Below are 26,330 nucleotides of genomic sequence, written 5' to 3'. Positions count from 1 at the left end.
ACGAACTAGATGAAACAATTCTAGAGCTCAACTCAAAAGGCTACACTAACCACGTGATTGTTCAATAACATCTACGGTCTCATGTGTATAGGCCTATCAGCCACACCTTAATCTCGAGATAAACAACAGTGCCAGATAACAATGAATATCAACAACGGGCTAAAAAGAACAATATGGCTCAACAAGAATGTCATAATAGTATGCCTAATGCTAAATGTCAATAATATCTCACAATAATAAACATATATCACAACGAAGACATTTAACAACTTACAACAGTCAACTAATCATAAATACGATCAGTGCAACACAGAAAGACAACTAAAACATAATTTATGTTTTACCGTCATATGTTACTGAGCTGTAACATACCTATACCAACTTGAAAAATCCAAAGATAGACTTTACTTCAAGTTACTTGGCATAAACAAAACAACAATAAGCCGATCATGAAAACTACATTCTATTCCAATGTCCGATTTGGCACTAAAGAGCATAAAATTCATATTTCACTTAGTATTAACTCAAATCAATATCTGCCAATTGGAAATGAAAGAAAACTCAATTATCATAGTTTTTCCAGTTGAAACCATCTTCAGAACCTTAGTAGATTAAACTCAGAATTTGCAATAACACACTGCTACTCCCGAATTTCGCGTACATAATCTCGCACACTGAGCAGTTTCAGAAAAAACAAGCATTACGTTCTCAATTCTTACTGGAATTTAACGATTCAGTCTCATTTCGAAGAAAACATATAGATCTAAAACTTTCATTTGAACCAAATTTTTAAAATTCCAAGTGCACAGAGGTCATATTTTTGAATTACAGAAACATTTCTACACAGATCAAATGTAGAATTCGATTTTGATACATTTTGGTAGAAAAATCATATCAAATACATTTATAAACAAAATCTCAATTTTTCCAGCCGCTATAGAAAGCTAACAAATAGATCTACAAGTTTTATTTGAACCACAAGTCGAGTTTCTTTGTACACAATGCACAAAAATCCGAAATTCAGATGCAAAAGCTGGAATTGGATCCAAAACACAAGATTCGAAGCTTACTCTCATTGCAAGTGGTCTCAAGGTGAAGCTGAACGAAGCTTGTCGAAAATAATATAAAGCTCTGCTGAAGATGACTAGAAAACTGGTGAAAACACTGCTAACAAATCCTCACCAAAAAGACATTAATCGACCAAGAAACAATACAAACACTCACCAAAATCGGACAAGTACTCGGGCAAGAACGACTCACGAATGGAGCACTCGCTTGGCTTCAATCTGCTGCGATCTCCTTCTACTCTAGTTGCTGCTATCTGCTATGTCATCAGATGCATCTCACAGTGGTTGTCTTGAGAAATTCAGGCAGCGCGGCTGTGGCTAGCTGGAGCAGGGAGACCGACGAGTTGCAAGAAAAGGAGATGGGTTGGGGTGTGAGTTACGGGAATGGGGATTTAGGTTTCTGATTCTTTCTCCGTTTGCTAAAAAGTATGTATGCATTTGTATAATATAAATTAGTTATTAAAATTATTAACTCATGCTCATTTGATCTGGTTTTGAATTTATTTTGCTCTTGCGTGTTATTTCAGTCTCTATATGTATTTTATATCTTTTTAACTCCGATATTCTAAAATACATATTTTTAACAAAAATTCAAAAATTATTTGGCATATATAATAATTTAATTTATCAACTCAATAATTATTCTAAGTATGCAAAATTACCGGATAATTAATTACAAGGCCTTACATCGGGTGTAACATAACAATTCAGATTCCTGCTCCAATGGATCTCCACATTACAACAATAGAGGAACATGCTCAATATCCTCCCAAATTATTGCATCCAGCACTCTTGTACCTTCACCAGTTATTGTTGTCCAACCTCACCAATCTTCTTCTCTACTTCAGCCAGAGACGTGATTTTATCCACCGTTGATTATGTGGTCAACTCAATTGCTCAAGTAGCAATTTCTATTGAAGATATGACTATTGATCATACGCAAGATCAAGTAATTGCTGAGTCAGTATCTGCACCATCTCTGCCTCATTCTCTAGAACCAATTCCAGTAGAAGCTCAAGAGACTACTGATGTACCAATTGTTCTAGAAGTCTCTCTGAATCAAGTGCAAGATGAAGACATTATCGCTGAAAGCATTTATGCTGAGACTTGTCTACAACAAAATATAGTAGCACCGACTGTTGAAATGGTTATGTATGAGTACATCCCAAACACCATTCGAACCTTGACTATCTTTACTTATGTTCCTCAATCTAATCAAGTTCCTGATATTATCGTTCCAAGTGAATGCCTCTCTGCTGATAATTAGCAGAACGAACATTCAAAAAATGTTCAATATTCTAGTTAAAGAGTACATTTTCTAAATGATTGAACTGTTAGTTTCAAACATTTATTGATGCATGCTATTTTTAGAACATACCGTATAACACATGACAAAATCATACAAATGCATTTATGATCTTGATACGACCAATTTATAGCCGTTCAAATCCAAACGTTTGAAGATCATCTTTATAATACCAATACATATTTAAGCAAAGGAGGAACAAACACTCTACGCGATCAATTGTTACAACTCATAAGCATTGCTGAAAATATCAGAAGCACACTTTCAAGTTCTATCAGATTTTTCTAGAGATCATTTTGTGCTACTTCTTACTCATTATAATCTTATACTTGTTCAATCATTTGAGCAAGTCTTTGTAACTGGTAGAATGAGTCTTTCTGTTCAGAAGTCTGTTTATATTTGAGAAGAAGATGTTACTAAGAGTTTCAGTAGACAATGTTACATCCTACTGAAATGAGTGTTTACAAAAGCTGTAAATATCAAATTCTTTTATTGAATAAATTTTTGAAAAAGAAGAAAGGGAGACAAAATACTTTTATCATTCGAACTTCCTAGAACTATTATTTCATTATTTTCGAAGTTCGGTAGACTCATTCCGTATTACATAGCCATTAACTGCTGATCTTTAAGATCAAGATCTAACTTTTACTGCTAACACCAGTGGAGGTCATATACTACTCACTGATATGGCATCCGCGAAGTTATTTGAAAAATAATACTGCGAAAAAGGTGAACGAGTGTGAGAAGTTAGGAAAATTGTAATTTTGAACCCTCTATATTTTTATTTCGATAATTTTGGTATCTTTATGCTGGTCTGCAAATTTATTTTATTTTTCTGAATTTCAAATTTGTCAAAAAATGAAAAATATATGTGAAGACTCAATTTTGACGGTATAACAAACTGAAAATATAGCAAAAAAATGTCATTTTTCCAAATATAAAATTATATATTAGAGATTTTGATAAAGAGAAAAACTTATGTGAGACGGTCTGTGAAGGCCCTAAAACTCCTTACTTGAAAATTTGCGGAAATTTAAAAAAAATTCTTTTTAAAAGAACTTAAATGGCCTTATTCATAAAATCAACTGATAAATCGAGTTCAATGTTTAAAATATAGCAGCGGAAGAAAATAAAGTTTGCCAACAATAACAATTTAAAAATATCCAACGAATGATAAAAATTGTTTGCGGAATAAAATAACATCTGCTGCACTGAGGTCCTCGGGTGCCACTACTGCCGACCCAAGCTGGCTCACTGGTCCCCGCCCTCGGCCCTGGCCTCATCAGTACCTACAACAATCAAGTCTAGTGAGCCTAAAGACTCAGCATGCATATATCGCAGGTAACGAGTAAAATCTGAAGTAAAATATGCATGGGATAAAATATCATGTCATGAGGCATGCTGAAAATAATCTGTACTGAGCAATTATAATACGTGCATAACTGAACTGAAAATCACAGTAAAAATATTTGCTCCTTGGAGCCCTGTACTGAAATAACTGGTAAAATTTTCTGTTGAGATTATGATCTACGCCTGTGGCCCCTGCACTAAGCTGAACTGATCGGTACCGGGGAGTGTAAAACTAAACTGAGCTGGTCGGTCACTTGGCGACTGGGTGGTACCAAACTGAACTGATCGGTCACTGGCGACCGTATAAAATAATGCTCCCATCATAGTGAATTGACCACAAGCAATATCGCATAAATATCAAAAATAAGTATTTTCTATTTTATGCACGTAATAAATTAAATGACTGAATTAAATATCTTGTATCATTTTACCAACTGGATTGGATCGTTCCCAGGCTCGCTGCGACCTAAATGCATCGTGAAAAATATGCAATAGATTTTTCTTGACCAAACTATGCCATTAAGTTTGAAAATGCGACAATTACGTCTACCGACTTCGTATTTAATCATGACTCCGAACCAACCCGAACCAAAACTGAACCGACGTATAGTCATGATTAAAATACGCTTAAAATTATGAACTAATGCTCCTAAAATGATGAGGGTCTAAATCTAGGTGAAATGGAGGCCAAAACAAGAAACGCTCTTTCGAGAGTCAATTTGGACACATCGCACCGTAAATTCTCGTACGACCTCAAAAATGATCTGAATCACGAACGGTCAAAAACCTGACCTTCCCAACTCAGAGGGGCACTATCCAGTCCAAGGCCATAGGCTAAAAGCTGACCGAGAACTCGAACGAGCCTCCGAACCAACACAGCAACTTGCTGTAAATTTCCAGCAGCTGTACAATCGCGTATCTTGTGTTGTTTTCGAGGCTTTTGGCCATTGGGAGCGTGAACCACCGACCAAAGACTCTTATCAACATCCCAAGGAATGATTTGAACCATGGCTAAGGGCCCTAGGCCAGCCACAACTCGAATCATTCCAGCAACCAACCAAACACTCTTACCGAGGGCCCTCATGGGTGCGCGTGTGGTGTTGTGCTTCGCTTGCTGTCTCGACTCGTTCCAGTGACCATTGATTGACCATGGCACGATCTTGACATCTAAGGGCATGGTATGAACCGTGGCTAAGGGCCATAGGCCAACCAAGATCCACACTAACCCAACCAACTCAAAATACATGTGCTGAAAAATGGAAGGGGCCGAAGGGTATAGGGGGCTGTTTTGATGTTTTGATTAAAAACCGATGAGCCATGGACCAAGCCACCAAAAGGGCGACTTATTCACGTCTTAGAATTGCTAGGGAAGGTATCTAACCATGGCTATTGGCCCTTGAGGCAGCCAGGATCAGATCCTTTCTCCTTGACAACGAAGACCGAAACTTTGAGACCCAAACTTGTACCGATGGAAAGTTGCTGTAAATTTCGAATTCCAGCAAGCAGGGTGACTGAAATATTGGACTAAAGTGATCCTAATCCATGCTAGGACATGTCTAGATGTCGCCTTGGGAGCCTGGAATCGAACAATAACCTGAATATACAAAAACAAGCAAAAACCGTGAAGTGCATCTTGAAATATCGAAAATTCTGTATGTGCAAGTTTCTGAAATTTGCTGTATATTTCGGTTTTAACATAGCAGTGATGATCATGGAATGAAAAATATTTGATAATAGGACTTGATTGAGGTTTGAAAGAAATCTAAACATGCATGGTTTCGTTTCGAAAGAAATCTAAACATGCCTGGTTTCGTTTCGAAAGAAACGACGAATGACGACGCGGCACGGAGGAGATGGAGCGCTTCATTCCTTTCCTCTTCTACTCAATTTTTCTCCCTTCGCTTAGCTATGAGTCCCACGGTTTTCATCTCTCAAAAACACTCTGAATTTCGTGACTAAGGGAGGGGATATGATGGTTAGGGGAGTGAGGGAGATGGGTGCAAAATATAGGAAAGAATCAAGACCAAGTCTCCATTTTTTTTGAATTTTGAATTGTGGTTTGGCTATCAATTCTACTTGGAGGGATTATGGTGGTGCAATGACCGATTCTACATGCTCATCTAGACTAGGATAATGTTCTAACATTAATTAATTAAAGTTGATTACCAATAGAAAAGGTTAGCATGCTAAAAGATGACAAAGAATTGGTCAAATGATGAGTTGGCAAATGAATTATTTGATCAACAAAAAGGAGTGGCCGAAATTTAACAATTAAAAGGGAAGGGAAAAATGTTATCTAGCTAGTAAATTTATAATCCTTAAAAGCCTCACTAATCCCTAATTAATTTAGTGAATTAACCCTTAATTATTGGAACTTAAATGAACTTATTTCTTAATCACCTCAAGTAATTAAATTAAATCCTCAAAACATCCTTTTTAACTTAAATGAACTTACTTGCTAGCTAAATTAACTTCTGAAATATTTCTCGAATCTTAAATTTTATCTCTAAACTCCAACTCCAGTCTGGTCTCACTGAAATAACTGAAAGAATAAAAATTAAACTGCTGACTAAAATAATTAACTTCAAAGAAAAGCATTTAAATAATCATGCAATGAAGTCAAGTTTAATTTAAAATACTAGAATTATGCATGGCTTATACACAGTCCAATTTACGGGTTCTACAATCCTTCCCCCCTCAAAAGAAATTTCGTCCTCGAAATTCGCTTATCCTTGATAAACAAAAAGTTTAGACCCTTAGTTCTAGAATCCTAATAATCCACGCTTCCGATGCACTACTCTGATAATATAAATATTAAGCTGTCCTTACGTCTCTTCAATCCTAATTAAATTGCTTACCATAAACCTCGAATAACGTTAATCCATAAAACTCAATTATACAACATCGACCTTCTACCTTAATAATAACACTTCTAGCATCAATTATCTGCTCAAACTATCCTCTTCCCAATTACAATCTAGTTGAGGCCTAGGACTCTGAACTTCCTCATTGGAACAAGTGTCGCATTCTTATGTATCCTTAATGCTTACTTAATTCTAGCATATAAACTTAATAAGTTAGCCCATGGTAGCATTAGACTAACTTTAATAAATCAATTTTACTTATAAACCATGAAATTCTAGAATCCCCATATCAAGCTTTTACATTCCTTACTTGATAAAAAAAATCTTAATATCCATCAATTGATAACTTATATTGAACACAACTAATTCCCTTTTGTTTTTATTTCACTCAAAATTTCTGTATGAACAAATATCCCATAAATTTGAAATTCAAACTTACCTAATCCAAATAGCTTTGAATAAAATAATTCCAATACGCATATCCGTTTAGTCCCAAGTTCGTTAATGACTTCCCAAATTTCTCAAGACAAGGTGTCCACCTCACCTCTTACGTGCGTCTACCAATTAAACTAACCATCATCGTACCCAACTTTCCTAAAAATTTTAAATTCTCACAAGGTATAATCTTAACATGTTAAGATCATGACTAAAACTTGTGACACATCAAACTTATGTTCCCAAAAATTTACTAACTCCATGTTTATCCTTGTAACTTAACTAGCCGATCAAATTTACCTTAAATCGTCATCACTTTAAATCCTTAATTTGCCACAACATGATTTCACTAACGCTTAAATTTCACGCCTAAGATTGATTCATCCTACAATGTCCTTGGTTACCATTCATTATAACATTATAATCCAAATATCTAAATATTCTATATTTCTTTCGAGCCTAAATAACCGAAAATTCTTACCATTTAAACCGTTCAATTCTCACTTACTACTAAATAAGTTCTCAAATTTCTTAAAATTGTAAAATTAATTCTCACTTTCCTCGAATATCAAATTTTTTTTCCTAAATCTCGAAAATTCCACAATTACTCATGAGTCCTCAGTATTCCCAATTTCATTTTATAGATTTCTCGTATCATAAAGTTCAATAGCCTTAAGTTTATTAAACTCAAAATTAATTCCCATAACACATCTTACATTTCTATAAATACTTAAAATCCCAAGTGTTCCTCCAAAGTTCGCAATTACATCCTTAAAATTTTGAAACTTGCAATCTGGCCCTTACTGTTCCCCAAATTTACATTTTGGACCTACAATTCTTCGAAATTTGCATCATTGTCCCCATAAAATTTTCCATCTTTACCTCATTAAACTTTTAAATTCTCGAACTCAAAATTAAATCCCAAAATTTGGTAAATTCAAAAATAGTCCATTAGAATTTTTTTGTTTTGCACTTAGGTCCTCAAATTATTAGTTATTATAATTAGGTCTCTAAAATTCTCAATCATGCAATTCCATCCTTAAATCTAACTAGGTAGATCATGCATCCTAAATAAATTCTCATAATTAATCTTACAATTCCATAGATAATTAAAATCCTCAAATTGTACATTTATAATCCTAAAGATTGTCGTAGTCTTCGAATCGCTATTGCTTATATGAAATCCTAAAAACTTTACTCGACTAGCAACTAAGAACCATTAATAATTTCTTAGAAATTCTACAAGTCTCAACAACATTCATAATTTCAAGATTAACTTATAACCCATAAAGAGGACATCAACAATACTGAACTAAAAATTAATATAGTCAAATCATTTTCAACCTCTACTAAAGCCCAATATTCGAATTCTTAGACATGTCCAATTCCAAACGTACCCAACATGCATAATTCCATAATTTATTTAAATTAATACTGAAATACTGAAAAGATCTGATTGTAAACTATTTCATGGAAGCATGCTGTCAAAATAATTCGTGCTTTAAATAAAATGCTGAAACGTAAAACTTACAGACCGAAGACGTGGCTTCGTGAGCTTCTCGTGGTCAGTAGTAGTGTAACCCTTTACAAGAACATAGGCTCTGATACCAACTGTGAAGGCCCTAAAACTCCTTACTTGAAAATTTGCGGAAATTAAAAAAAAATTCTTTTTAAAAGAACTTAAATGGCCTCATTCATAAAATCAACTGATAAATCGAGTTCAATGTTTAAAATATAGCAGCGGAAGAAAATAAAGTTTGCCAACAATAACAATTTAAAAATATCCAACGACTGATAAAAATTGTTTGCGGAATAAAATAACATCTGCTGCACTGAGGTCCTCGGGTGCCACTACTGCCGACCCAAGCTGGCTCACTGGTCCCCGCCCTCGGCCCTGGCCTCATCAGTACCTACAACAATCAAATCTAGTGAGCCTAAAGACTCAGCATGCATATATCGCAGGTAACGAGTAAAATCTGAAGTAAAATATGCATGGGATAAAATATCATGTCATGAGGCATACTGAAAATAATCTTACTGAGCAATTATAATACGTGCATAACTGAACTGAAAATCACAGTAAAAATATTTGCTCCTTGGAGCCCTGTACTGAAATAATTGGTAAAATTTTCTGTTGAGATTATGGTCTACGCCTGTGGCCCCTGCACTAAGCTGAACTGATCGGTAACTGGCTACCGGGGAGTGTAAAACTGAACTGAGCTGGCCGGTCACTGGCGACCGGGTGGTACCAAACTGAACTGATCAGTCACTGGCGACTGTATAAAATAATGCTCCCATCATAGTGAATTGAACACAAGCAATATCGCATAAATCTCAAAAATAAGTATTTTCTATTTTATGCACGTAATAAATTAAATGAGTGAATTAAATATCCTGTATCATTTTACCAACTGGATTGGATCGTTCCCAGGCTCGCTGCGACCTAAATGCGTCGTGAAAAATATGCAATAGATTTTTCTTGACCAAACTAAGCCATTAAGTTTGAAAATGCGACAATTACGTCTACCGACTTCGTATTTAATCATGACTCCGAACCAACCCGAACCAACACTTAACCGACGTATAGTCATGATTAAAATACGCTTAAAATTATGAACTAATGCTCCTAAAATGATGAGGGTCGAAATCTAGGTAAAATGGAGGCCAAAACAAGAAATGCTCTTTCGAGAGTCAATTTGGCACATCGCACCGTAAATTCTCGTACGATCTCAAAAATGATCCGAATCACGAACGGTCGAAAACCTGACCTTCCAACTCAAAGGGGCACTGTCCAGTCCAAGGCCATAGGCTAAAAGCCGACCGAGAACTCGAACGAGCCTCTGAACCGACACAGCAACTTGCTGTAAATTTCCAGCAGCTGTACAATCGCGTATCTTGTGTTGTTTTCGAGACTTTTGGCCATTGGGAGCGTGAACCACCGACCAGAGACTCTTATCAACATCCCAATGAATGATTTGAACCATGACTAAGGGCCCTAGGCCAGCCACAACTCGAATCATTCCAGCAACCAACCAAACACTCTTACCGAGGGCCCTCATGGGTGCGCGTGTGGTGTTGTGCTTCGCTTGCTGTCTCGACTCGTTCCAGTGGCCATTGATTGACCATGGCACGATCTAGACATCTAGGAGCATGGTATGAACCGTGGCTAAGGGCCATAGGCCAACCAAGATCCACACTAACCCAACCAACTCAAAATACATGTGCTGAAAATGGAAGGGGCCGAAGGGTATAGGGGGCTGTTTTGATGTTTTGATTAAAAACCGATGAGCCATGGACCAAGCCACCAAAAGGGCGACTTATTCACGTCTTAGAATTTCTAGGGAAGGGATCTAACCATGGCTATAGGCCCTTGGGGCAGCCAGGATCAGATCCTTTCTCCTTGACAACGAAGACCGAAACTTTGAGACCCAAACTTGTACCGATGGAAAGTTGCTGTAAATTTCGAATTCCAGCAAGCAGGGTGACTGAAATATGGACTAAAGTGATCCTAATCCATGCTAGGACATGTCTAGACGTCGCCTTGGGAGCCTGGAATCGAACCATAACCTGAATATACAAAAACAAGCAAAAACCGTGAAGTGCATCTTGAAATATCGAAAATTCTGCATGTGCAAGTTTCTGAAATTTACTGTATATTTCGGTTTTAACATAGCAGTGATGATCATGGAATGAAAAATATTTGATAATAGGACTTGATTGAGGTTTGAAAGAAATCTAAACATGCCTGGTTTCGTTTCGAAAGAAAACGAACGAAACGACGACGACGCGGCACGGAGGAGATGGAGCGCTTCTTTCCTTTCCTCTTCTACTCGATTTTTCTCCCTTCGCTTAGCTATGAGTCCCACGGTTTTCCTCTCTCAAAAACACTCTGAATTTCGTGACTAAGGGAGGGGAATATGATGGTTAGGGGAGTGAGGGAGATGGGTGCAAAATATAGGGAAAGAATCCAGACCAAGTCTCTATTTTTTTTGAATTTTGAATTGTGGTTTGCTATCAATTCTACTTGGAGGGATTATGGTGGTGCAATGACCGATTCTACATGCTCATCTAGACTAGGATAATGTTTTAACATTAATTAATTAAAGTTGATTACCAATAGAAAAGGTTAGCATGCTAAAAGATGACAAAGAATTGGTCAAATGATGAGTTGGCAAATGAATTATTTGATAACAAAAAGGAGTGGCCGAAATTTAACAATTAAATGGGAAGGGAAAAATGTTATCTAACTAGTAAATTTATAATCCTTAAAAAGCGTCACTAATCCCTAATTAATTTAGTAAATTAACCCTTAATTATTGGAACTTAAATGAACTTATTTCTTAATCACCTCAAGTAATTAAATTAAATCCTCAAAACATCCTTTTTAACTTAAATGAACTTACTTGCTAGCTAAATTAACTTCTGGAAATATTTCTCGAATCTTAAATTTAATCTCTAAACTCCAACTCCAGTCTGGTCTCACTAAATAACTGAAAGAATAAAAATTAAACTGCTGACTAAAATAATTAACTTCAAAGAAAAGCATTTAAATAATCATGCAATGAAGTCAATTTAATTTAAAATACTAGAATTATGAATTGCTTATACGCAGTCCAATTTACGAGTTCTACACGGTCTCACGAGTTGTATTTGTGAGACGGATCTATTATATGGGTCATCCATAAAAAAGTATTATTTTTTATACTAAGAATATTACTTTTTATTGTGAATATTGATATAGTTAATCAGTCTCACAGATGTCACATATGACTCGCTCTCTCTTTGGTAAAATAGTGTGGAAAATCATGGATTGCAGATATCTGGTCCGAACATAAAGGCCGTGTAAAACACTATATAGCCCCCGAGGGCAAGCGCGCTTGGCTAACGGCCTTCTTATTCCCTCAAATTGTAAATTAAGATTTCCCCAAATCCAAACACTGCTTCTTTTTCAGGTAAATTTTACATGAATTTATGCGTGTAAGTCTTCTCCTCTTCAAGTTTCGACGAATTGTTTAATCAAGCCTCGACAGTTTTGTTTGAATAAGCTTGATTCTGTGAAAGTCCGCTAATCTCCACCTTTTTCACTCTTCTGTTACTTTTCCTTCATGTAAACTTCACAGATTCCATGAAACTTATGATAAAATGATAATGGACTGATTTCAGGCTTGCCCATTTGTTCTCTCTCTCTCTCTCTTTTTTTTATAGAAAGAAAAAGATTATATTTTCTTGAATTCTTCAGTTTCCTTCTAAGGTTCATTTAACTTCCTCTGGAAATATTGTGATTTCTAAGTTTTTTGTCTTTTCCTCACCGGGATTGTTAAAAATGTTGTCTTCCTTACTTTTTAGATGCCTAATATCCTTTTTTACGCCTTTTAATTATTTTATCGTGTTTATTTGATATCAGGATTGCTGATAATGCAATCGAAGTTGAAGCATTTCTATTCTTTTTGGCAACTCGGGACTCGGATGTATTTCAAATGTTGTGGAAGATATTATACTAATGTTGATATAGGTATTAACTTTGTGCTCGAACCACTTACGGCTAAAGGTAAATCTGACACTAATGAAACACCTGAGCTTCCTCATTGGGTCAGAGTTCCTGGTAATGTCACAGCTACTAGAAATCAAGAGGATGATGACTTTGTGCCTCCTTCAATATCGTATTGGATAGAGAATCACAAGATTGACAAGCAGGAAGTTGATGTGAAAAGCGTCGAAAATGGTTTTTTCGAAAATGATTTTGAAAAAATAAGTAAGCTTCTAAAGAATCAGTTTAAATCCCCCGATATGGTTGTGAAAGCGTTAAATGACTTTGATGTTGATTTATCCCAGTGCTTGATCAAGCACACATTGAAGAGATTTAGCTATGAGTGGATGGCAGCTCTAGGATTTTTTAAGTGGTCTGCTTTACAAAATGGAATTGTTCATTCGCCTGAACTGTATAACTTGATGGTAGACAATTTGGGTAAAGTGAAGAAATTTGACCTTATGTGGGAATTGGTGGAAGAAATGAAAAGTTTGGGAGCATATGTCACATTGGATACTATGTCTAAAGTCATGAGACGTCTGGCTAAAGCTGGTAAGTATGAGGATGCTGTAGAAGCATTCAGGAAAATGGAATTATTTGGAGTCAAACGAGATGTAATGTCCATGAATTTATTGATGGATGCGTTGGTGAAAGAAGGAAGTGTTGAGCATGCGGAGGGCTTGCTTTTGGACTTTAGGGAACTCATTCCTCCAAATTTACAGACTTACAATGTGTTAATTCATGGTTGGTGCAAATCTGGACAGATAGCCAAAGCTAAAAATACCATGAATGAGATGAAAGCCTTTGGATTTGCTCCTGATTTGATTACGTACACGCACTTCATTGCAACCTACTGTATTGAAAAAGATTTTCGTAATGTCGATGCTACTTTGGAACAAATGCGGAAAGATGGATTATCTCCTAGTGTTGTGACTTACACGATTATAATAAAAGCTTTGGCAAAGGCAAAGGAAACAAATAAAGCTTTCGAGATTTATGAAAAGATGAAGCAGAACAATTGTTCTCCCGATGCCGCTTTTTATGGCGTCTTTATTAATGCTCTAAGCGCCACAGGGAGGTTAAAAGATTCTGACGATGTGTTCGCGAATATGTCAGAACAGGGAGTTGTTCCAGATGCGTATTCATACAACATAGCAATTACTACTGCTGCGAAATACTTGCAAGAAGAGAAGGCTCTGACTTTACTTCAGAAAATGGAAGAAAATCATATTAAGCCTGATCTTAATACTTATGCTCCATTACTAAAAATGTGCTGCAAACTGAAAAGAATGAAGGTGCTTACTTTTTTGTTGAGCCACATGTTTAGGAATGATGTTAGCATCGATCTCGGAACTTACACTCTTTTGGTCAGTCAGCTGTGTCGTAGCGAGAAACTTGATCATGCTTGTTCCTTTTTTGAGGAATTAGTGATTAAGGGATTTGTCCCCATGGACTGTACTTATAAGAAGTTGGTTGAAAAACTTGAGAAGGGGGGTATGCATAGAGAGAAACATCGGATTGAAAAATTAATGTTAAGTGCCAGGCAGCAAGACCAGTCCTCTCTGACATTAAATAATTAAGGTACCGAATCTATCGGCCAGTTCCAGTGAGTAGCATTAACAATGATGATTCAATACGTGCTAAATGGATGAATCGAAGAGACGGATTGTGAAATAGGACCGTCTCTCAACTCTCAAGAGCAGCCTATTTGGTTGAGAACAAGAGAATTGAACATAATCTGATTTGATGAAGCAAGAAATGGTATGTGAGTTCTTTCTAACGTCACAACCTTTCTTTCCCACATGAGAAATTGTCCATCATTTTGTGATGAAGCTTAGTTTTGTTGATTCTGACATGGCATTGATTCTTGGGAATACTTCATCTTGGCTGCTCTGTTTTATGTTTTGATATTGTTTAGATGCCAACATTTACTTTGCTTTAAATTTTTTCATAATAATGATATCTATTGATCACGACACTCACAAGAGGCTTTTACGTGATGAACATGGCTAGAGAGAGAGAGAACGAGGGATAATTTCGATGAACCATGATGACGTAAGTTACAGCATAAAAATCTTATTCTATATACCAAAAAAATATTAAAAATTGAGAAAGCTACAATTAAAACCAATTAAAGTTTCTAATAGAATTCTATATGAAATTTAAGGTATGCTAGCTTATATTCCAATATTTTTGTAAAATATTTGGTGGGTATAAATTCAAACATTGAATTGGAGAATGTAATATATGTTTTGTTATCTGAACTGATATTTTTTGTCGGATATACCTAGTCTCTGTAATAATCTGTTTGGTTATTATTGATAATATTAGAAATTTTTTTGGGTGATAAAACATTAAATTATAAATAGAAAGTAGGTAAGAGTGTGGAAATGAGATGCAAACGTAATTTAAGTGAAGATTCTGATCGTAAAATGAAATTTTTAAGATTTTGAGCTATTGAAAATATTTCTGAACTGCGTTGTTCTTCGAGGAGGTATGACTTCCATAGCGCTTCCAGATAGCCCTTTCCCTGCATGCATGTGTTTGCTTTTGTGATATTCTATAAACAGTAATCATGGTAGTGTTAAATTTGATGAACGACATATTTCCCCTAGGCATCTCTTGGTTACATTAAAGAACCTGTAGTTCTCCAGAATCAGGTACCTTAAACCTTGTCTCAAGTTTGTAGGTCGTCTTGTATTTCATGATGTGTGTTAAACTTGTGACAAACTATCGTCAAGTGATTACGGTGTTGAAGAGGGCCAAATGGTGTGAGATTAAGATTCTTGATTAGGAGAAACAGGTGCGCAAGGGAGATGGGATTGGTATTGGTTTTTGCCCTTTTGCCCTTTTCCTTTTAATTTTTTTCTGAACATAATTTTTTCCTCTGTTACACAAAAAATAGAGATGGAATTCGGTTTCTATATGTGATTTTAAGGGGAAAAAAACATTAGCTGTGGCCCCTTTTCTTTTTCATATTTCTAGCTCCACCACCTGAAGATACTACATATGATCAAAACAACCATTTCCATTTTACTTAAATGAAGAAATGAGAATCTGATGCCACACTGTCTGCAAACGTGCCCTTTTTCTTTTTATTTGAATACAAAAGTAAAGGACATATTTCAGATTTGCTTGTGAAATTGGGGACATATGACATCAGTGTTGGGACATCGTATTCTCGCACCCAAGACGCAGCGGAAGTTTAAAATTTTGTTCTTGGGCGTCGTGTGTTCAAAACATCCATAGGGTGTTTAGAATTATACCTTTGCGTTCTTAACGCTGGACTCCAAACTATTCCAATATTTAGGCGGGTATAGCCCTTCTTATAAATCCCTACGAACGGCTCTTCTCCTTTGATCGCCTAATTAGGTCAACGATCAGAAACTCTGTTCCTCGCTTGGATTGCACTAGAAATCACAAACGATTTGTGCGTTGAGACTGTAGCCTCCGAATTTCCAAAATCCGATGATGGTGTTGAGTCGTCGGCGCGGTGGTGGAAGAAAATCACTTGGCCAAAAACTTTTCCAACCCCATTAAAGTTTGGCCGTGAGTTCTCCATCAAAATATGGGGAGATTTTGTTAATTGATTCTTAATCAATTATTATGGATTCACAATCCATAATTAAGCAAATCAAATATGCTTTTAACCAAAATCTTCTTCCAAATATCAATGAAGTGGCCGTGTGGTTTTATTGGAGAATGGAAGGAATTTTTCATGTGCTTTTGTGTGAAAAATTTCATTGACAATCAATGAACCCTAATGGTGTATTTATAGAGTAAAACTCCTAATCTAATTAGGAGTCCCTCTCCCACAAGGACTCTATTAATTTCATTATATTTAAACTCTCATATAATTAATATATAATGTATTTATTAACCTTTAATAATACATGATATAATAATATTATATACACATATTTTATATCACCATATAAAATATATACATGTATATTAATTAAATTAAATAACCATTATTTAATTAATAAATTAACTCATTGGTTAATTTAATTCTAGACTCCTCTAGAACATATATGAGAATTTGTGCATGTTAGTAGTCACCACTACTAGCACAAACATTTAATTAGTAAATTCCAAATTCACTAAAAAAAATTGATTCCGAACTCATTATAATCCTGATCGACGATCCGAGAGCGCCGATGTACCAAGGATACAAATCTTGTTCATATAATGAAGATCGAAAATTTCGAAGATCAAAATTTTCATTTGCCAAATTTAGAACTTACCATATATGGCAGTTACCATATTTGGCAGCTGCCAGTTTTAGTGAACTCCTTCACAAAACAGGCAGTTCCACTCTCCTTCCTTATGTAGCAATCATGCTAACTTCCACTTCTTCCATCCTATGGAATCAGCTCATAAACTCCTTTATAAGCTTCCTGTTTGATCTCCATCAAACTATATCGCCAAATTTCAACTCCTTGAAATTTGAGTATCTCAACGGGAACACAGAATCCGATACTTGTGTGACCCTCAATGGTTCAGGGATACAGCTAGCCGTGGGTTCACATCTCCATGTGATTCAGAATAACATTTATTTTTATTCGGATTTACCCTAGTTAACCCCATTCTTTTCATCAACTCCTTGATCAAGAATGTCAGAACTCATTTCTGATTGCACCCATCGGATCATGGTAAGAGCGTCTAGTAGCATCGCCCCATGATCCCCTAGGTATCACTGATAGTGCCTGCAAGAACCTTTAGTCATGGTTGGCGTACAGTACGGTCCCTTCAACACATATATCCCGATCGAATCTGCAACCATTGGTATATCGAGAGTTGCATATGAATTCGATAACGATGTGATTTATCTTTGAGTAACAATAGTGGCATGGCATGTGCAACTAGGAAAACACCTTTCTCTAAAGCACATTTCTTGTTCTGGCCAGAGACTCCTTGCACTATTAACCCATCAGATCACATAGGATATCTTCACCCGTAGGCGAACGGTGAATTCTCGACTACAATGCATTTGCTCCTACGTATTTCGAAACTACACCCAACCTCGCCACCTGATGACCCTCAATGGAGTCGGTAAACGGATCAAAGTGCATGCTAGTACGTATAGCCCCTACATTGTCCCGGGTCAAAGGACTAATGGTGTACGACCCTAACTTCAGACTATTCCACTCGATAAGTGAGAACCACTTGGACAGTCCGAGGGAGGGTTGTTCAGTGCATCATCATATGATCACCCATCTGTGTGAATGGACATCTCCATGCCCTTACCAATGAAACATGGTGTTTACTCCACAGATGCTAGTCTCGAGCTCGAGCGACCTTTATCCTTGTTTTAGGCGGCTGAATCGACTAGGAACCTGTTTAGAACATACGGTACACTTCCTAATGAGTTTCATGATCTTACGTTGAGTCGCAGACCTCATGGTACCTTTTGTATATTAAAGGACTTTATCTATGCAGCTTGCATGGGTATACAGATAAAGTATAATGCCATAATCGAATAAAATCGTAAAATAATATTAAAATAAAGATTGTTTTACATTAGAGTCAATAAAGCCCAAGCCATAAGTTGGCTTGCCGGGCACCCACTCTAACAATCTCCCACTTGCCCTATAGCCAACTACCCATAGATCTTAGACTCATTGCTTCGCGATGCTTCTCAAACAATGGTCCTGGCAGGGTCTACGTCAGTGGATCGGTAACGTTATCTGCGGAGGCGACTCTCTCTACCGAAATGTCTCCTCTTCCCACAATCTCTCGGATTATGTGGAACTTCCTCAGTATATGTTTGGATCGCTGATGAGACCTCGGTTCCTTCGCTTGCGCTACGGCACCGGTGTTGTCACAGTATACCGGGACTGGATCACCTGTTTTAGAAATGACACCCAACTCTTGGATGAAATTCCTCATCCAAACATCCTCCTTTGCTGCAGCAGATGCAGCTATATATTCGGCCTCAGTGGTTGAATCCGTTGTGGTATCTTGCTTGGAACTCTTCTAAGAGACAGCACCACCATTGAGCTTGAATACAAATCCAGAGGTCGATTTCTAATCATCCACATCTGATTGGAAGCTAGAATCAGTGTAGCCTTCCAATTTTAGTTCTCCACTCCCGTATACCAAGAACAGATTCTTAGTTCTTCTCAAGTACTTAAGAATAGACCGAGAATCGACTTATATCGGCTTGCAACACTCAGTGCATATGCAATATCAGGTCGAGTAGATATCATACCATACATAATACTGCTTATGGCAGACGCATATAGAATGCGGCTCATGGTTTCTATCTCTTCATCAGTCTGAGGGCACATAGACTTGGATAGATCCACACCATGAGACATTGAGAGATTTCCTCTCATGGACTCCTCCATAGAGAATCTCCTTAGTATGGTATCAATATATATGGATTTGGGTGAGCCCTAGCATCCTCTTTGATCTATCCCTATAGATCTGTATTCCTAATACATATGATCCTTCACCCATATCCTTCATGGAGAACTTACCAGCTAACCATACTTTAGTTGACTGCAACATCCATACATCATTCCCAATGAGTAGTATGTCATCAACATAAAGTACTAGGAATGTCACTGCACTCCCACTAACCTTTTTGTATACACAAGGTTCCTCAGGATTTTTGGCAAAATCAAACTCTTTGATAGTGTTGTAAAATCTGAGGTTCCAGCTCCTTGATGCCTGTTTGAGTCCATAAATGGATCTCTGAAGTTTGCATACTTTATGCTCACTTCCTACTGATGTGAATCCTTCATGTTGAGACATGTATATCTCTTCCTTAATATCCCCATTAAGGAATGCTGTCTTCACATCCATCTGCCATATTTCATAGTCATACCATGCTGCTATGCCTAGCAGTATCCTAATGGACTTGAATATCGCGACTGGAGAAAAGGTTTGCTCAAAGTCAACACTTTGTCTTTGAGTATATCCTTTTGCTACCAATCTAGTTTTGAAGGTCACCACCTTCCCATCCGCTCCAAGTTTCCTTTTGTAAATCCATTTGCATCCTATGGGAACAATTCCCTTAGGTGGATCTACTAAGGATCATACTTGGTTCGAATACATGGATTCCATATAGAACTACATGACTTCAAGTCATTTAGATGAATCGGCATCAGACAATGCTTCCTTGAAATTTCTTGGATCACATCCAGGAATGGGCGCACCTTGGCCCTCTTCAAAAAGCAGGCTCAACCTATTAGGCGGCCTTTAGATCCTTTCGGATCTTCTAAGAGCTTATGTTTCTTTTATTGGCTGTTGGGGTGTGGATTATGCTATTTGTGTCACGGGTGGTTCTCGAATCTGATCGAGTTCTATCATCATGCATTTTCTATCTAATAGAAACTCCTTCTCTAAGAAGGTGGCATTCCTTGAAACAAACCACTTTGTTTCACTAGGATAAATAGAAGTAATATCCAACAGAGTTCTTTGGATATTCCACAAAGTAGCACAAATTGGCTCTACTATCCAATTTGTCTCCCACTGCCTGCTTCACTTAAGCAGGGCATCCCCATATTATTAAGAAAGAATATTTCCCATCCATATCTCATATGAAGTTTTATTCACTGCCTTTGTATGGACCTGATTCAACAACCTTGCCGCTGTTTCAAGCGCATATCCCTTAAGGGATGGCGGCAACTCAGTGAATCCCATCATAGATCGGATCATGTCCATCAATGTCCGATTACGACGTTTTGACACACCACTCAACTGGAGTGTGGCAGGCGGAGTCCACTGTGAGAGAATCCTATTCTCGTTAAGGTAGTTTTGAAACTCAGTACTCAAGTATTCTCCACCTCGATCTAATCGTAGTGTTTTAATACTCTTTCCTAATTGTTTCTCTACTCCTGATCTGTATTCTTTGAACTTTTCAAAGGCTTCAGACTTGTATTTCATCAAATACACATACCCAAACCTCGAATGGTCATCAGTAAAGGTAACGAAGTAGGAATGGCCAAATCTTGTGCTAACACTTAGCGGGCCACACACATCTGTATGAATCAAATCCAATAGATCATGTGCACGTTCCACTTTCCCTAGGAAATGGGCCTCGGTCATTTTTCCTTTCAGACAGGACTCACATGTCTCTTAGAGAGTTTATGTCTGACGAGTCAAACATGTCCTCTCCCACTAGCTTGTGGATCCTTCTTTGGGAAATATGTCCTAGCCTAACGTGTCACGAATGTGCTTGGTTTAGACTATCTTGTTTTATTTTGGTTGTTGTTGAAATCGTGTTTACTTGGACATTCACTTATCATTGCCAAAACATTTCTGGCCCAGATAATTTCTTATGTCCAGGCTTCTTGAAGTGAAGCAAACATGTTCTGACTTATCGGGCTTTGTCAAATTCCAAGGCCCACCACCTTCTCAATAGGCCCAATCATACTTACACCATGCTCATGGGCAAGAGCCCCATCTTGCATACGTGTGGTCATGAGCTCCTTGAAATTAGTGTGCATCATTATGCGAGTTTCATGCACCATGCAACTCTTGCATGTGTTATTCGAATGTCAGCAGCATTCAATATTTCCTCAAACTGTCTCTACAGTTCATTTGACATAGAAGCTAGTATATTACACTTTAGCTTGCATACTATGGTCCCACCATCTTGCATGGTTTGTCAGTTCAGCAAGACTGACATTAGTGTGTATGCTATTTTCTCCCAATTTAGAACAATTTTCTTAGCCAATCTTGAAAATTAGTGTTCGGTTATCTTGTTTTAATAACAGATATGAATTACGCGATGAAATCATAAATATACTGATATGGAAACAGAATAAACGTTACCGACTATTTTAAAATATTTTGCAAGACGTAAAATATGGACTTTTGTTTTTACGAATTGCCTCCCACTATTTTGACATTTTCACCACCCTCTGATGACAAACGGGAAATCTAATTTCCTTAGTGAGTACGCAAGGTCCAATTGCGAAATTATGATCCCGAATAATATCAGCCAATCACAACTTCCAAAAGGTAGAGCCCAATTGCAACTCCTTGCAACCCTTACGTAATTTTGCCTCACGTTTGAGGAGGGTCCAATAATATGATCCCCTTTCTCTTCACGTGTCGAGCCCGGCCCATCAATGTTGAACCTTAATGGACGGTCGCCATGAGATCCCCCAATAATATGAGCCGAAGTCATGGGAGTTCCACGTAGTTCACATCAAATATGTCAGTGGAAGTCACAGCTTTCCGGCGTCCAGGCCTCCCCAATAATATGAGCCAGACACTGATCGCGGGTAGCGTTCATCATGCAACCACCGTTGATGGAAGGCAAGGAATTATTAAACTTTCTTTTAATTATCCTTTTGATGGGCTTGATTTAAATTTTGGATCTCATCCAAAATGAGGGATTTTAATTTTAAAAATTTGTCTCATCAATAGTTTTAAAACTCGTGCCATGATTGTTTGTATTATTGCCGGATTCATGCAACTCTTGTCATTATATAACAACGCACATACTGATTATTTATAATATATCACATACATCATAAATAATAATAAAGGATGATCGATAACCGAGAGCTAATTGATCTGTACGAGCCACATACGGATCCATGTCCATAGCCTAGGGAAATGCAGGGATGCAAATGCAACTATTACATAAGCTTCCAAAATTTACATGTCTTCGATCTTCAAAACTCCTTTCGAGGATCTCGGGCCCACCGTCTTCAAATCTTGATCTCCCACTAATTCTAATATTTACATTAAATATCCATGGCCCATTGGGATACAAATTTAGGGGGTGGGAACGGACCATAAACCAGGTCCACTTTCAATTATCAAATAATCAAAAATTACAACATGTAAAAACCTAACATGCACCTAGCAAATTGGTCATAGCTCTCGATCATCCTTTTAACATATAATATCATATATTATATAGAATCCGATAATATCACATATTATCAATAAATCGTGTATCTCGTAAATTATTACTAACCGCAATAATTATCAAATTAAATAAACACATTTATTTAATTTCAAATAATTAAAGTTCTTGTAAAACACCTTTTACCATAAATAATTAAAATCATATTTCAATTATTTATTTTGTAAGAAATTGATTTTATAAAAATTATTGTAGGGGTAAAATCGTCCGTATTTTCATAAAATATCAATTTAACCCCAACTTTTAAAAAATCAGAAAAACCGCCCCGGGCTCGAACAATTCAAGCCCACGACCCAGCACGGTACCCGAGAATTCCCGGGCACCCGCCCGCCTGCCCGCTGCCCGATCCGATCGGGCGCTGGCGGGCGCGCTGTGCTTTGGCCGCGCGCAAGGGCGCGCACGCCGTGCGCGCTCGCCTGCGCCTGCCTTGCGGGCGCCGCGCGCACACCGTGCAGCGCCTACGCGCGCGCTGTGCGCACGCGTCTGCCCGGAACAGTTCCGGGCAGACCCAAAAAAATATTTTTTTTTTATTTCCTTTTTTTTTTCAAAAACAGATTTTTCAAAAATAATTTTTAGGGGCGTTTTTCATAAAAATTCTTACGCGGTTAGAAATAATAATTTCAACACAATTTAATTAAAACACACGATTGAGAATAACCTGGTTCTGATACCACTGTTGGGACATCGTATTCTCGCACCCAAGACGCAGCGGAAGTTTAAAATTTTGTTCTTGGGCGTCGTGTGTTCAAAACATCCATAGGGTGTTTAGAATTATACCTTTGCGTTCTTAACGCTGGACTCCAAACTATTCCGATATTTAGGCGGATATAGCCCTTCTTGTAAATCCCTACGAACGGCTCTTCTCCTTTGATCGCCTAATTAGGTCCACGATCAGAAACTCTGTTCCTCGCTTGGATTGCACTAGAAATCACAAACGATTTGTGCGTTGAGACTGTAGCCTCCGAATTTCCAAAATCCGATGATGGTGTTGCGTCGTCGGCGCGGTGGTGGAAGAAAATCACTTGGCCAAAAACTTTTCCAACCCCATTAAAGTTTGGCCGTGAGTTCTCCATCAAAATATGGGGAGATTTTGTTAATTGATTCTTAATCAATTATTATGGATTCACAATCCATAATTAAGCAAATCAAATATGCTTTTAACCAAAATCTTCTTCCAAATATCAATGAAGTGGCCGTGTGGTTTTATTGGAGAATGGAAGGAATTTTTCATGTGCTTTTGTGTGAAAAATTTCATTGACAATCAATGAACCCTAATGGTGTATTTATAGAGTAAAACTCCTAATTTAATTAGGAGTCCCTCTCCCACAAGGACTCTATTAATTTCATTATATTTAAACTCTCATATAATTAATATATAATGTATTTATTAACCTTTAATAATACATGATATAATAATATTATATACACATATTTTATATCACCATATAAAATATATACATGTATATTAATTAAATTAAATAACCATTATTTAATTAATAAATTAACTCATTGGTTAATTTAATTCTAGACTCCTCTAGAACATATATGAGAATTTGTGCATGTTAGTAGTCACCACTACTAGCACAAACATTTAATTAGTAAATTCCAAATTCACTAAAAAAAATTGATTCCGAACTCATTATAATCCTGATCGACGATCCGAGAGCGCCGATGTACCAAGGATACAAATCTTGTTCATATAATGAAGATCGAAAATTTCGAAGATCAAAATTTTCATTTGCCAAATTTAGAACTTACCATATATGGCAGTTACCATATTTGGCAGCTGCCAGTTTTAGTGAACTCCTTCACAAAACAGGCAGTTTCACTCTCCTTCCTTATGTAGCAATCATGCTAACTTCCACTTCTTCCATCCTATGGAATCAGCTCATAAACTCCTTTATATGCTTCCTGTTTGATCTACATCAAACTATATCGCCAAATTTCAACTCTTTGAAATTTGAGTATCTCAACGAGAACACAGAATCCGATACTTGTGTGACCCTCAATGGTTCAGGGATACAGCTAGCCGTGGGTTCACATCTCCATGTGATTCAGAATAACATTTATTCTTATTCGGGTTTACCCTAGTTAACCCCATTCTTTTCATCAACTCCTTGATCAAGAATGTCAGAACTCATTTCTGATTGCACCCATCGGATCATGGTAAGAGCGTCTAGTAGCATCGCCCCATGATCCCCTAGGTATCACTGATAGTGCCTGCAAGAACCTTTAGTCATGGTTGGCGTACAGTACGGTCCCTTCAACACATATATCCCGATCGAATCTGCAACCATTGGTATATCGAGAGTTGCATATGAATTCGATAACGATGTGATTTATCTTTGAGTAATAATAGTGGCATGGTATGTGCAACTAGGAAAACACCTTTCCCTAAAGCACATTTCTTGCTCTGGCCAGAGACTCCTTGCACTATTAACTCATCAGATCACATAGGATATCTTCACCCGTAGGCGAACGGTGAATCCTCGACTACAATGCATTTGCTCCTACATATTTCGAAACTACACCCAACCTCGCCACCTGATGACCCTCAATGGAGTCGGTAAACGGATCAAAGTGCATGTTAGTACGTATAGCCCCTACATTGTCCCGGGTCAAAGGACTAATGGTGTACAACCATAACTTCGGACTATTCCACTCGATAAGTGAGAACCACTTGGACAGTCCGAGGGAGGGTTGTTCAGTGCATCATCATATGATCACCCATCTGTGTGAATGGACATCTCCATGCCCTTACCAATGAAACATGGTGTTTACTCCACATATGCTAGTCTCGAGCTCGAGCGACCTTTATCCTTGTTTTAGGCGGCTGAATCGACTAGGAACCTGTTTAGAACATACGGTACACTTCCTAATGAGTTTCATGATCTTACGTTGAGTCGCATACCTCATGGTACCTTTTGTATATTAAAGGACTTTATCTATGCAGCTTGCATGGGTATACAGATAAAATATAATGCCATAATCGAATAAAATCGTAAAATAATATTAAAATAAAGATTGTTTTACATTAGAGTCAATAAAGCCCAAGCCATAAGTTGGCTTGCCGGGCACCCACTCTAACAATCAAAAATCTTCTGCGCCTTTTGTGTTCATCTTTTTTTTCCCCACTTTATACTGTGGTGATATTTATCAAGCGGATTCAGGATGCAGCTGTCTATGATTCAATTTATTCTACTCTTTTTAAAAACATTTGCACGAAACTGTTTTAGCAGCAGAAATTAAAGTTCTACCGTAAATAAATGCATATTCATAGTTATTGATAACTCACGGGGCATCTGCCTAGACTCAAAGGACCTTGACACCCGTGTCTAGCACTTTGCCCCTTAGTTGCTGCATTTAAGTGAAGCGCTCACCTTGGAGGTAAAAAACACGCATCGGCGTGCTTTAAAGTCTCAAGGAGCCCATTGAATGCACCTTATTGGACCCTGAAGGAGGTTTATGTAGTAACCATTTATTTATACTTATAAACTAAAGAATTCTCGTGTTATTATTGTCTAGTAGTTTTGAAGTATATATCTGATTATATGTAACGAATTTTACTTCAAATACTTAAATTCTAGAAGATTATGTCTTATTGAGACTTTATTCGATAAAACACACTCCTTACCTTGAAGCCTTACTTGTATGTTCTACTGTATCCCAACACTTTTGTGCGCCTTTTGCCTCTGGTAGCCATGGCCACCTTTTCTTGCCATTACTTGCATTGAAAGAGTAAATGTATGTTTTGAGTTAACTTAGTTCAAGATAATGATGTATCTAATTAATATCATTCCGAAAGACTTTTTAGAATTATGTTCACAGTAGATTAGCAATCAACGCATAGCACTTTGTGTAGTATGGTTTTAAAAGATCTTGATTG

At 37.2% G+C, this 26,330-nt stretch overlaps 1 protein-coding gene across 1 annotated transcript; it reads left to right on the top strand.

The window, feature by feature from the left end:
* Positions 1-11,825: 11,825 nt before the first annotated feature.
* Positions 11,826-26,044, top strand: LOC140833093 (uncharacterized). The gene is made up of 3 exons (XM_073197527.1): positions 11,826-11,974; positions 12,427-14,310; positions 25,755-26,044. Exon 2 carries the CDS (start codon positions 12,438-12,440, stop codon positions 14,127-14,129), a length of 1,692 nt encoding a protein of 563 aa, XP_073053628.1. The 5' UTR covers positions 11,826-11,974; positions 12,427-12,437; the 3' UTR covers positions 14,130-14,310; positions 25,755-26,044.
* Positions 26,045-26,330: the final 286 nt, after the last annotated feature.

The sequence above is a fragment of the Primulina eburnea genome, chromosome 5, assembly GCF_022965805.1.
Source record: "Primulina eburnea isolate SZY01 chromosome 5, ASM2296580v1, whole genome shotgun sequence".
Taxonomy (NCBI): Eukaryota; Viridiplantae; Streptophyta; class Magnoliopsida; order Lamiales; family Gesneriaceae; genus Primulina; species Primulina eburnea.
The sequence above is the reverse complement of the archived record's forward strand: the minus strand, read 5'-3'. Positions and strand labels throughout refer to the sequence as shown.

Excerpts from the sequence above, each read along its gene's own strand:
- LOC140833093 (XM_073197527.1), top strand. The coding sequence starts at position 12,438 with ATGCAATCGAAGTTGAAGCATTTCTATTCTTTTTGGCAACTCGGGACT.